At 29.6% G+C, this 14,237-nt stretch overlaps 1 protein-coding gene across 2 annotated transcripts in view; it reads left to right on the top strand.

The window, feature by feature from the left end:
- Positions 1 to 7,919, top strand: part of Ckn (CRK like proto-oncogene, adaptor protein) — a 66,203-nt gene extending 58,284 nt beyond the window's left edge. For both annotated transcript variants that reach the window (XM_076306230.1, XM_076306231.1), the window contains exons 3-7: positions 542 to 865; positions 1,395 to 1,732; positions 3,051 to 3,437; positions 5,251 to 5,703; positions 5,944 to 7,919. In XM_076306230.1, the coding sequence (XP_076162345.1) occupies positions 542 to 865; positions 1,395 to 1,732; positions 3,051 to 3,437; positions 5,251 to 5,703; positions 5,944 to 6,201 (1,760 nt within the window). In that variant the 3' untranslated portion in view covers positions 6,202 to 7,919. The remainder of the gene's footprint in view (positions 1 to 541; positions 866 to 1,394; positions 1,733 to 3,050; positions 3,438 to 5,250; positions 5,704 to 5,943) is intronic.
- Positions 7,920 to 14,237: the final 6,318 nt, after the last annotated feature.

The raw sequence follows: 14,237 nt of genomic DNA, 5'->3' as shown, positions 1-14,237 counted from the left end.
ATTTTACATAATTTTATTCTAAACACCGAACTGTGCTTAGATTACAATTGACAATTTCACAAATTCCATTGAAATTTTCTTCGTTATAATAATAAATGATTAACTCGTACCCGGCTATTGCAGTTTATCGCCTCTTTATTATTTTTCATAAAATAATTCGTAGTAAAAATAGAGCTTAGTTAATTTAACTACATTGGATTAATTCAAGGTATCATTAAACAATAATGTTAACGTTAAAGTTAATTTTTCAACGACATTTTTAATCAGTTGTCAAAAATTTTGACAGGCTTACATCGAATAAAACAATATATTATTCTACTTATTATTATAACTAAAATATTAGTCCCCTCGAAACGAAACAACGTACGTCTCTCCCATAATCTTTTTTCTGTCTTTAAAAATAAAGAAATTATTCAAATAGTTTGCTTCGGATATCCCCGTCTGTTTTTATAATACGTGTACCTTATAATTTTAGTATAGAACATTTTAAGTAATAACATTTACAACAGTGCCTAATTTTTAACTAACAATCTCTTTTTAGGAATCGACATGACTCAAAGTCCCGGTAGAGATAGTCCTGGTAGTTCGGGTTCAGGTTCTGGTTCCAGACATTCTACCGCTTCGTTAGACTCCGGTAGAGCCTCTGGATATCATCTGGGTCCTAGAGGACCTGGTACTCTTGCTTCGTCGCCCAGGTGTTCTATAAGTTCACTCGGTAGCCATCCTGATAAACCAGCAGATTTCGATGTCGTTCATGCTTGGTTGACTGAACTCCAATTCGAGGAATACTATACACTGTTTGTTTCCGCTGGTTACGATCTTGCTACTATAACGCGTATGACGCCAGAAGATCTAACAGCCATAGGTACAGAAGTACTCGATTAAAAAAGTTAGAATAAAAGTGATAGTAGTCAGAATAATTAGCTACATTCGCTCTTCAAGTATCTAATTCAAACACGATATAAATTACCATATTGTTTCGCTCTTATAATCATTGTCCATGATATTAACATTTAGAAGTGATATTTTTTTACTCACAAAGCGCAAAGTTATCGCGTTTTATGCCCGATTCATTAGTTGGATTCGGTGAAAATGCTCAAAGCATGGTCTTTCTTGTTTGGAACGTTTGGTACCAAGATGGCGGTTACTAATATCATTTTTTAAATCTTCTCGATGCATTATCGAAGAATCCAGCTAGCAGGTTCACGACGAAACGCATTAATATTGTTCTTTGTAACAAAGAAAATGTTACTTTTCATTTATCCGTATCTGTTGGCGGAAATGTATTATACATTTACAATTTGTATTCTATGCAAAAAAATTAAGGTTGTTCGAAATATTAAAATAGTTTTACATTTGAAAATTGTCGCTATTAAGATCGTATGCATTTGCAGGAATTAAGAAGCCTAATCACAGAAAACGGTTGAAAGCGGAAATAGATAATTTAAATATTGGAGATGGTCTACCAGAACATATTCCTGGTTCCTTGGAAGAATGGCTTAGGCTTTTACGACTCGAAGAATATCTTGGTGCTCTTCATCAACAGGGTATGCGTTCTGTCGAAGATGTAACGACCTTGACTTGGGAGGATCTCGAAGACATTGGTATCGTGCGATTAGGTCATCAGAAAAAGTTATTGTTGGCAATTAAAAGAGTCAAAGACATTCGTGCCGGTAAACGTATTCAACCGCTTGATCTTGCACGGCTACCACCACATCCTGGTCATACGCAGGTAAACAATATTTTACATATATTTAAGAGATCACATTATCTCGAATAGTAACAAAATATTACGACTATTTTTCCCTTTAACAATTTATATACCATTCGGTTTGATTTTACCATCGTAAGTACGTGTAACAGGTTGCTTAATAAGTTTTGTCGTCCAATAAAAAATGGCGCTATTAGGTTCGTTTTATTTTTCTAAAGATGGTACTACTGTTTGATGAACATGTGTAAAGTTTCGTGTAGATTTATCAACTCATTTGTATATTTACAGTTGTTCAAAGTTCAAGTGTCATAGTATTTTTTTGCAATGGAAAAAAACGACAAAAATTATTGAACAACCTAGTATATGTATATACTTATACATATGTACCTTCACTATAAGTACAAGAATGATGTTATACAGGATGTCTTACATACAATAGAACCTCTAGTCATCTCCTTTATTTCTGATACTATACAAAAATCCACGAAACAAATACAACTTATTAATACTGGTTTTACTTTCATTTATGTAGTATGTTCTTGGACAAACATGAATATTATTAATAAAACGCGTTAAATATTTATTTTAAAAATTATAATATTTCGTAGTAAATCTACCGAACGAAGCTTCCTTTTTACATTTATTAGATTGAGTTATTTCTAATATAAATAGGAAACGATTTTTGTGGAAAGTGATCATAATGAGATAATACTGTGAGGATTTTAGCGAGTTAATGTTGTAAATATATTTCTTCAGAAAATCTTTGCTTAATTGTAGTCGTTGCAAAGACTGATTAAAAGTCTGACCCAATACAATCGTATTGTCTAACATGATTTATCTTTCTTGTCTCCATAATATATTTAATATATATTCTAAGTTTTCAAAGTTAATGTAAAATAAACAAATCTACACACACACACACTTTATGAAAATAAAAATTACAGAATAGGCAATTTTATTCACTAAATTATTGAATTAGATCTCTTTATGAAAATAAAAATTACAGAATAGGCAATTTTATTCACTAAATTATTGAATTAGATCTCTTTATGAAAATAAAAATTACAGAATGGACAATTTTATTCATTAAATTATTAAATTAGATCTCTTTATGAAAATAAAAATTACAGAATGGACAATTTTATTCATTAAATTATTAGATTAGATCACTTTATGAAAAGAAAAATTACAAAATAGAAAATTCTATTTGATATCTAAATATACACATAAAAAATATGCATACGGATGTAAGTGAGAGCAGAACCGCGTATCTACGAATTCGCATAATTCGAGAACTCACTATTCCCTCGTATTTAGATCGTTTTAATTATACTTGTAGGACGTAGTAATTCAACGAGGGGGTCCCGATTTGCCGTCTCCCGATGAAGATTGTTCATCGCCTGTTTTGAGGTCCTTCCAAAGAGGAGGAAACGACACCACCTCTAGCTCTGCGTGGAGAAGCATGTACGCTGCTTTGCCAGCTGATTACAATATCGTTGGTCGATCTGGTTCACGTGGAAAGTCCTTGGAAAGTTTAGAAGATGCACCTCTAGGGTATCCTCCATCACCAGCACCTTCTACGCATCCACAACCAATCGAATGGCGTCCACGCAGTTTCGAAGATGGTGATCTTACTCCTACAAATGATACTTCCATTGTGGAAGCCGGTGGGGGAACACTTCCGCGTCCAAGACATTGCCTTGTTCGTCCACGACCCATAGCCAAGGTAATAACGATACACAGAATGGAGCACCTGTTAGTGTCGTCCTATTTTTAAGAACGTTTCAAAATTAGATAATCCGACATTATTTTTACATTATTTTGAGAACGGTGATATCGAAGAGATCATTTTTCTCGAGTTTACCGTTTCGAAATTTGTTTAACACTAAATTCACCAACTAGTCAAAATGACTGGTTCCAACTGCTTTCATAACGAAATTTCTTTTAAATTCCATAGCATGTTCATCGAAAACGTCGTGATTTTTTCTATTCTACACACGAGTGTAGAAACCTGTACGAACTCTACACATGTGTAGAATAGAAAATGTGTAAATTTTTTTAATTTCTCTTTTTCCTCATTGATTGATTTTTTTTTTTTTTTTTTTTTTTTTTTTTGAGATACATACGAGGTATAATTCTAGTATTAAGATTCATTCTCTTCGTGCCACTACTTCTTTGATAATATTGTAGTATTATCTCAGTATTGACTTAGAACAGGGATGACCAACGAGTCTTTACGAGGCACTCGCCGATGCCTTAAGGCAGAGCTCGGGTGGACTCAGTACTAGGCAAGTGACGTTAGAATAAAAAATGACACATGGAGACAATCTTTCCAAATGGGGTGGGTTTTCTCGCAAATGCACGTTGAAAACAACATCAATATAATGCTCTGATCAAGTGAAAATAATTGTCGTATAGCAACCTATTTTGTTGTTTCAGGAAATTGTCAACATACTTTTAGAAAGTGAACAAAGGAATTAAAAGAAGAAAAGATATTTGTAAAGAATGCTCCAAAGAATCCAAGCATATTTCCTCCAGATTTTCAAAAAGGAAATTTCGACTCGAAGTTCATCGCAAGATACCGAAACTATGTTCGAACGATAATGCAACACACTCTTACTTGATATCCATTACATTGATTACGTTTTTAACGTCATGGGTTCACGCATGCGTGAAAAAACCTGGCCCGTTCGAGAACACTGGGTGGGGATTCTGCTGTAGTAGGAAGTAGCGTTGTTATTGGCTGTTGCAGTATATAGAATTAACTTTTTCGCGCGCTATGTTGTCGTTCATTCAATTTGTACTACCTTTGTATATTTAGGTCTTTGTATGTTTAGGACTAGTTATGAATAACTAGTTTTAAAAGTATTTAAATGTATCGTACTTGTGTTTACATTTCGTTATAAATAATATTACCAGCAACTTCGTATGCCTGATTGCGTTCTACGAAAATCAAATAGTTTAATGAAACATATTTTTAGAAACATTTGATTTTTCACCGCTTCTTAAACTTCTTTCCGGATGTTCCTGCTAACCGTGGGCGATTCGGGGCCTGCACTCGCACACACTCGCATTTACAGAATACCCTTCATCAGATACTTGGCCCTCAGAGCTATGGCGCGTGTCCAGAAAAATCTATCTGCCTTGGTGCACTAGAAATTATCCGATCGGGCAACGAGTTGGTTATCCCTGGCTTAGAATATTACCAATTGTGGTACAATATTAACTAGTACTATACTGTAATTCTGTTTGTAATTCTGTAAGTAAATAAATTTTCAAATTCAAACGTAAATGCACGTTTATCGTTAAAAAATTAAACTTTTTACTAGATAACAATACGTTTCTATTGCTCCAGAATTGCATACAATAGAATTTCAAGGGATTTAATAGAGTAAAATAAGAAGAAGTTAAGAAAAACGACATAATTACAGTGCAAAAAACAAAGTGCAGCTATGTGCTGTTATAAAATTATTCTAGAAACTTAAATCTAATTTGTAACTTGTTAATTTCAATATTTCACTATTCAACTCTGTTTGCAGGTCACAGCAACTCCAGGGCAATTCAAGTCATTGCCAAGAGACTTTGATAACAAATATCAACTAACTTATGGACTCGAAAGTAGTCCACATCTTCCGAAGCGTTGTCCCCCATCTCCTCCAAGGCGTCAAAGTTCTAGAGAAAGTAGTTCTTCTGTCGTTAGTGTTGGAGGATCGGGAGTTGGCGATGTTGTAATAGATTGCAGTGGACCTGTACCAACTGCTTCCTGCGAGGATCATCACATACATCATCACCAACATCGTAATTTAATTCATCATCCTTCACCTCCACCACCAGCACCTGCACCAGCACCATCGACTCCACCGCAAATGAATCGACCACCTTCTTCCATGTCCCGTTCTTGGGGTAGTGTTAATGCTAATGTGAATGAGGAACATGAATTAATAGCTTCTCTTGCTTTACAACATCGTAATGGTTCTGACGCCAGCTTTAAGGTACTTTGCTTCACATTTTATAAAATATTTTTAGAAATCAGCGCTTTGTGCTACGTCGTACTTTTTGTATAGTTTAGTCTAGCAGATAAATAACTACTTTTAAAGATGAACTCATTTTTTGGTATCTACAATTTGACTTAATAAAAAAAATCGTGTCAGGACTTATGCATGTAAATTATTGTATAGTTTTATTATATATGTATTACATATTAACGTTCGTAAATAATATCTTTGTTACAGTCAAGTTCCAGTACAGAATCTGATTCAATTCCTTTTGCAAATGAAAATGCTGGAACAATAAAGCAGAGGTCTACACGAGTCCAAGAATACGCAAGTAACAATTCTAGCAACAATCTTCAGAGTCATGTAATAAGTCATCATTCCAGTGGTAGTGAACCGGCAGACGTATTGAATGACATCGGGAACATGCTTGCAAACCTCACCGATGAACTTGATGCCATGCTTGAAGAAGAAAAACGTCAGGGCCTGAATTCGTAATCGTCATTGTTTTCGTTGTCTTCTTTCACTTACGTACGTTAATCAACGTTACCACAAAACATACAACTTCGGCAACAGGAGCGATTAATAAAAACAGATTTCTTATGCGGTGGCGTACATAATAGATCATGAGCAAATATCATTTGCAAAATTAAATAGAGAGGTATCGTAGATAAACCCGAATTATAAACTTTTGAGACTTTGCAATGATCGTTTTAAAATGAGAATATTCGGCATTAGACAAACGTTATACTACTTTTCATTGCATTAACCTACGACACACGTTATATTACACAAAGAATAATATCCTGTTGTATTTGTATGAGTTAATGTAGTAAATTGAGTCCTTCCACGCTCTTATAATTTGGATCTTATCAGTTTCCTATTCTTTCTTTCTTTATTTTCTTTTTCTATAGAATCAAGCTTCTTATTTTTCTACCAAAATATTATGAACTTTTTATGAAGTTTCCAGAGACACGTAATTGTTGCACAATCTTTGTGATTCATGTATTTCTTCAAAGTACTTATTACGTTATACATTTAAGTTTTTTTTTTTTTTCAATTTCGCTTATCTTATCAAACACTATTGTAATCATAAGTCTTTGACTGTTTTACATAATGGATTTTGGCACCTGAGTTTCCGTGATTTCATAATATGTGGTTATATGGGAGAAAATACATTTAAATAAAAACACGTTTAATAAGTAAGTATAATTGATACTTATGCCTTATAAAAAGAAAACTACAAAAAACATAAATGTAGTTTAGTTCCATAAACTAAGCGTACACTTCACACTTACATAGCACGAAGACTGATAGTTTTTCTCTGGAAATTTCATTAATATCAACATATATACATTCCAGCTAATATATTTCCTTTTCCACTTCCGTCCTTTGCTAAAACGATAGCATGATTAGATCGGGACCTTCATAACTGTTGGACTGTTAGACATTTTGAGATTAGTATGTTACGAAGGAGTGAAGTTCTGCATCCCTTTTCCAGAATAAAGTAATTCTTCCAATACTGTCAAAGAAGGATATTACCGAGTCAAGTTGTTTTGATAATGAAGCATAATTATATCTTTGCCTATATTATGGTACAATTTCTATAAGAGTGTACGATAGTTTATATGAAAAAATTTACATCTTCCATTATTTGAACTTCAAAAAAGTTCTCATAAGACTGAGAACAAACCAACAGACATTTGACTGCCAATTGAATTTTAAGATAATACAATTTAATACAGAATCATATTGCGCTGTATGCCAATTAACATTTTATATTTATTATCCGTACTAATATAGTGATGTATGTAACTCACTATTGTTATATGGTGCACAGAAACATGTGGAACATACACAGCGTATCCACGTATACATATGAAATCAAAGTAATCATAGTAGTGGAATGTTGTCGATACAAAGTGTTCAGGTGCCCTCAAATCCAAATATGATGCTGATATGTACTGAGACTTGTGCATAAAATTTTATGCATAGATTTTATTATCACAATGTGTGTATATGCACATAGTTACAAACATACAGGGTGTTCCAGTCGACAATGGTTATAGGAGTGCTTAATAAAAATAAATTTTTATTAAAATTTTCGATTTATCTTATTCAATTATGAAGCTATTAAAAAAATGATTTATAGATAATTTGAATAATTTTAATAAGTGAATATATTGCAAAAAAACATTTTCTTTCTAGTAATATGTTTTTTAGAATTTTCAAGATCAGACATGCTAGTTTTACATATAAATACACAGTTTTTGTATTTTGTACATAGGTAATATCACTATGCACTTGAATATTATAATAATATAACTTTAATGCCCTTTTAACTATTTTAACTAGTAGCAACATAAGGGTATAATTTTCTAATTCTGAAGTTCTAGATTTCATGGTAATTTATTATTGTGCGTGAATTCATATTTCTGCAATAAATGCAATAGATAAAAAAATATATACTTAAAAAACTCTGGGACTTTAAAAATTCTAATAACAATGAAAAAATTTTCCTGCAACATATTTACTCTTTAAAATAATTCAAAATCTGTATAAAACACTTCTTTGTATCATCACAACTGAAAAAGATGATTACAAGGCCTATGTTGAGTGAAGCACTTTGTATATTTCCATACACACATTTCTATATGACGATTTCAGATGTTACTGTATGTGAATGTATTTTAAGGTTTCATATTTTGGAATCTGCAACATTCATTAATTCCTGTAAAACTTCTTTTACCTGTATTGTATTTTGTTGACAACATAATACAAGGTCTGTATAGCACATTCTTAAAAACATACTGTATTTTTTACTAAAATCAAAATATTTCACATTTCAGTTCGTATATGCAACATCGAATCTGCATATATAAATGTATATAGTGTTACAATGGGACATTAATAGTAATTAGATGTTTTACATTCTTTAAGTAGTATAAACTTGTTGTTGTCTCTGTACGAATCAGTTTCATAATTAAAACATAAACGAATGAATTGCGGCGAACTGAATTATATTATCATTCCTTTAATACATTTTATTTTTAATCTTAAAATATGGGTCGTTATTCATATTCGAATCCAATTATACTATATCATAATGAGAAGAGAACATGTGGTAGAATATATACAAGATTCTGAAATAAACTTAAAACTTAGGTTAATCAATTAAACATCAGGGCTGCACTACTGTGGCCTGCAGACTTGTTAACTATTATAGGTATATAGTAGGTATATGTATATGTATATGTATATGTATATGTATATGTATATGTATATGTATATGTATATGTATATGTATATGTATATGTATATGCATATGTATATGTATATATATAATATATCAGTTTAAGCAGTGTACTTAGGGAAAATGTTCTGCGGTGCTGCAAATTTATAAATTTACAATTATCCACTTTTACTTTTGATTATTATTGTATATTGTTACATTACTCAGTGGCAAATTTTTCTGAATTATGAATGAATAATGATAGGCGGCGCAAACTTTTTATACATATACATAAGTTTTACAACATTCGACTTGTTTTCGACGAATATAAGTGCTTGAAATGTCTTTGTTTTTTAAAAAAATTATAACAGTTAATTTATGTTACTCTTTACATTTAAACAATGCATTCGAATAAAAGAAATTATTGAATCCTCCAAAGATTAATAAGTAAAAATCTGTTTTTATATTTATGGTATATAATTATTTAAATTTTAGACATTCAAAAAATTAGAATTGTTATTAATGTTCGGGCGATAAATTGAATGCAAGAACATGAGTATCCTATAAAGATAACCATTCAAAATGAAAGTGTACGAATCATTCATTTATGTTTAGAATATAATGTATTTTATACAGAAATAATTAACAGTAAAAAGTAAAAGATTATGGTGACGCAAATATTGAAATAGTATTAACGCTAATGTGGCGAATAACGAAGAAGTAGATAATTAATAAATATTAGCAGGAAATGAAACATTTTATACTAACACCATGTGATCGAATAATAATATTTGTTTTCATAGTGTATAACTGATAAACACAACAGAAGGTAACGCACACTGCCGTTTTTTATATTGTAGTTTCATGTTATCACGATATGGCAAGATAAATACAAATATCAAGAATTCTAAATACTTTACAAAATGAGATGTACTTGTAATAGAGGTCACACAAAGTATTAAATGTGCGTAATTCCCACTATTAGATTTGATACTTCTTTAAACATATTTCGATTCTGAAGTGTGCACTGAAGATATGAAAAATAATTTTATTGGCATTTGGAAGTATTATTTTAAGTAAACTAAGTAAACACTTAGTTTAGTAACAGTTAGATAAAAAAAAATACAACTGTTAGTAACAGATAGATAAAAAAAATACTTTACTTGTGAAGAGGTCACGATATAATAAAAAATACTGTATGAAATACGTTTCATCAGGAAATGACACATTAACATATAAATAGTAATATTTATATTACAATAAAATATTATTAGGAATGCTTAAAAAAGTAATTATTATTTTTTAATAAAGAGGAGTTTACAAGTGAAATGCGTTTATTAATTGCATTTAAAATGCATATTAATTCATTTACTTAAAATAATACATTCCTTTAATTAATAAAACTATGTATTAAAACGTCAGAGTTATTTATAGCACGATTCTCCTAATCACAGAAATTTATACCTTCTACTGTTTTTAATTCACTGCCTTTCCTTTTATACAAATAGTCAATAATGAATGATAATGTAAAAACAATTATAGCTGGTTTCTAGGCAGCTAATTCAAAATTCCTAAAAGCGCATTGCTTCTACATGGTGTATACATATTACACATATATAAATATTATATGAATATAAATAATAAATATAAATATAGATATGAATATTTATATTCATATTTGTATTAAATTAGTCATAGTTTTTGTACAAACGTATGCGTCGCTGTAGTTTTTTTCAGCGAACTTAATACCCGCCTAACTGCATTTTATAATTCCTACAGGCCCCTCCTAATTTCTATGTTTGTTTAAATGTATTATTTGGTTTACCAATTATGATGCCTTCATCATAGATCTTTAAATAAAACTAATTGATAAACCTAGTTTTTAATGTTTTTTAGTGCATACCTGAATTGATTTATTATTAATTTTTATTAAGTAAAATTTTACATCTAAACATATGTTGCACAAATAAGAAACATAATGTAAAAAGGAAGTATTGCTCTCGTATCTTTTTAGTATAATTAAATAACAAAAGAAAAATAATAACAAACATGTTTGACTTTTCCTATACTCTTGTATTGTTGATTAAGTTTTTACTCAGAAATAAATAATGTTTCATTGTAATATCATAACTTGAGAAATAACTTTACTGTAAGACAGTTCATTTTAAGTAACATAAATTGCAATACAATGATTACTATAAAATAATTACTATTTACAAGCGAGGATAAAGAAATTTGTACAATGTTGTTACATTGCCTTTTTTATTTTCAGATGTTACTGATACATTGGTATAAATTACATTACTTTTAATGTACAATCAATAAGCAATAGTAACTATTAAAGTACATTCATCAATTTTTAGACAATTAACATCATTATTAAGCAATGTATTACTTTGAAATATTTAAGTCATAATTGTTTTATGTGAAAATAAAATAACATTCTACTTTGTTTCTTAATTAAACCTTAAATAAGGAATTCTCATATATTTTAAAGCATAATATTGCAAAATAGAGATAATTGTTGTACCCAGAGTCATGTTTAGATATTCAATGCTTGGAGCAATAATGGAATTAGATACCCTTAGTTCATTCAGGTAAAAACACAATCTATATTCTAAGGGTGTTTTACATTGTTGGTGTAAAAATGTTTTTACACAAATTATGCAGATACTAAAATATTAAAGTACATCAATTTTTTTCATAATATAGGGCTCAGAAGCATGTGCTGATTCTGCCTCTGCTTTATCATAGCCCTGATTATACTACTACACCATTGTGATACAAACATTATTTATACTAAATTGCACGGAGAATGGATACACTTTTAAACACAATAAATTAAGAATAGTGTTTTGCAATACTAATACAGAATATTACAATACACAACTAGGATCAATATGAATTATACGAATTCTATTATACAAGAGTCCCAAAAAAGGAATGTTTATAACATAAGTATACAACATAAGTTACAGCATAAGTGTAATAAATAGATACTGATTAGAATAATAAACTAATGACTAGGTATTAAACACAGAATATGCAAATTATGTACAATTGATGCAATAATTTTAATCGATCCAGTTTACAACAGATCTATAGTAATAGTACAGGACATATACCTCCTTACATAATTTCTTTTGTGGAGGGTTTTCCTGGACTTAATCATTGTCTTCAATATTTTACACTGATAATTAATATCTATTTTTAGTTTTCTGTTACAATGTTTTATAAAAATAATTTTTACTGTAGGTAAGAGATTAAGGATGTATATGTTTATTCTTTGGCGGTTTTCTTTAGACAATTTGTGCAATATCTATTTTCTTAATTTATATATTGTTTCTAGATTTTATCGGTGTTAATGAATTTGTGTTTTCGAGACAGTTCTTCAAGGTTAAGAAGTGAATTGTATTCATCTATAGTTCTCAGAATATCTTTTATAAATATTTTCACATTTGTATAACATACAAGATTTTGATAAGACTATGATCGAGTAAACACGCATATGACTTGTATATTAATTTGCAAAGTATACACACTTTTGTTTTATATATTGTTACATTTCATTATTTATATAAATTTAAGTATATTTTACACGTATGCCAATAATAGAAAAATCGAAATTTAAACCAAATTTGCTTTTTTCACAAAACATTTTGGTAAAAAATGTTAAAAAAATTTATAGATGCGAGTAAATATTTCTAATTGCGAAACATTTCAAGCCTTTGTAAAATAAAATTATTTACAATAAATTTATGCTACAATAAAATTTTTGGAATGCTTTATGTAAAGACCTATTTAATATGCCAAATTTTATAAACAGAGAACATCTAGAAAATAACATTATAATGTTCTTGAACAATATTCATTTAATTTTAATCCTGTTTGTACAGAAATCAAATTAAAACTTTGTACACAATTTTTATTTATTTTCTAGATTAATTAGTAATTTAATTAGCATCAGTTTGATGTACCAATATTGAAAACAATTAAACAATATAATTTTGCAAAATTACACATTTTAATTATTAAGTCAATGTTATAGTCAATGTACAGTTTGAGTTTGAAAAAAATTAAATTTCTCAACTACTTCTATTGGAATATTAAGATGTATTTATTTTAATATCATGGATATTTGGTCATAATTTGATAACTAAAGAATAGGTGCATAGAAAATTACCCTTCTTTTTCAGCATACCTATTAGAAGAAATTTCATTCATAGTGAGATCAACTTTATGAACATGTTGTAGAAACTAGTAATGAATTTTTTGACAACTGTCTGATTTTAATTCAATAGGGCTCTTCAACTCGTTTGGAGAGATAAAGTACAATATAAGGAAAAACTAAAGCTGAATATAATATTCTAAATGCAGGTAGTTTAATACAATTAGTAATGACTTATTCTCAATCTCAAGTTTTGGTCACAGTAGATGAAATATGAATGAAACAATTGTTATATGTAAACAGTACACGAGACAATATCAAATAGCATATTAAAGTTGCACATATAATGAAAATATGCAAAAATTTTATTATATTTTATTTAGAAAGGAATATGTAACAATGCTTATAATGGCCAGAACTTGTAATATTATAACGTGAGACTAAAATTAAATGTTTATTCAAATTAAGCAGAGTTCGTTGATAGAGCACAAGGATTAAAATTATGGAAAGAGTATAAATTTTCAATACCGACAACTTCAAAGATTTACATAATAATAAAGTAACTACTACATAAATATAATCAAATATTGTAAACTATTTGAATGATAAAAACTATCAAAATAAAAAATAACTAATTTTTTTCATTACATTTTAAGAATAGAAGTAAATTACTCTTTGAATGAAAGCATTCAATCTTTAAACGAGAAAAGCATTTTTTTTTTATATTATTCTTCATTCTAAGTTAGATATTATAAATGGTATTTTGCAGGGACGATAACATTATTGATTGTGCAATGTAGGGTCAGTGATAATAAACAATTGCACTTTGTAATCTTTTTTAAGTTTATTTTATCACAGTGTTTAAGATAATACAAAAATTGTTTTTTAAAAATAGAAAAAATGGTTTTATATTTAATATAGATTTTTATATTTATTAAAAGACAAATATTTTTACATTTTCAGTAATTCGTCTCGATCCAATACGCAATGAATTCATGCTTCCTCGCTTTCCAATCGAACCGAGAAACGATTGGTGCTTTTTCTCGGTTGAGTTTTATTCTCAGCCGCATGAGTACGCTCTTGGGAGTTTTGCACTTGACGCCGCACGTTCTAGACTTTGTGCGCCAGTGCCAG

The sequence above is a fragment of the Ptiloglossa arizonensis genome, chromosome 3 (genome assembly GCF_051014685.1).
Source record: "Ptiloglossa arizonensis isolate GNS036 chromosome 3, iyPtiAriz1_principal, whole genome shotgun sequence".
In the NCBI taxonomy this organism is placed as follows: Eukaryota; Metazoa; Arthropoda; class Insecta; order Hymenoptera; family Colletidae; genus Ptiloglossa; species Ptiloglossa arizonensis.
Note: the sequence above shows the minus strand (reverse complement) of the source record. Positions and strands in the feature narration are given on the sequence as shown.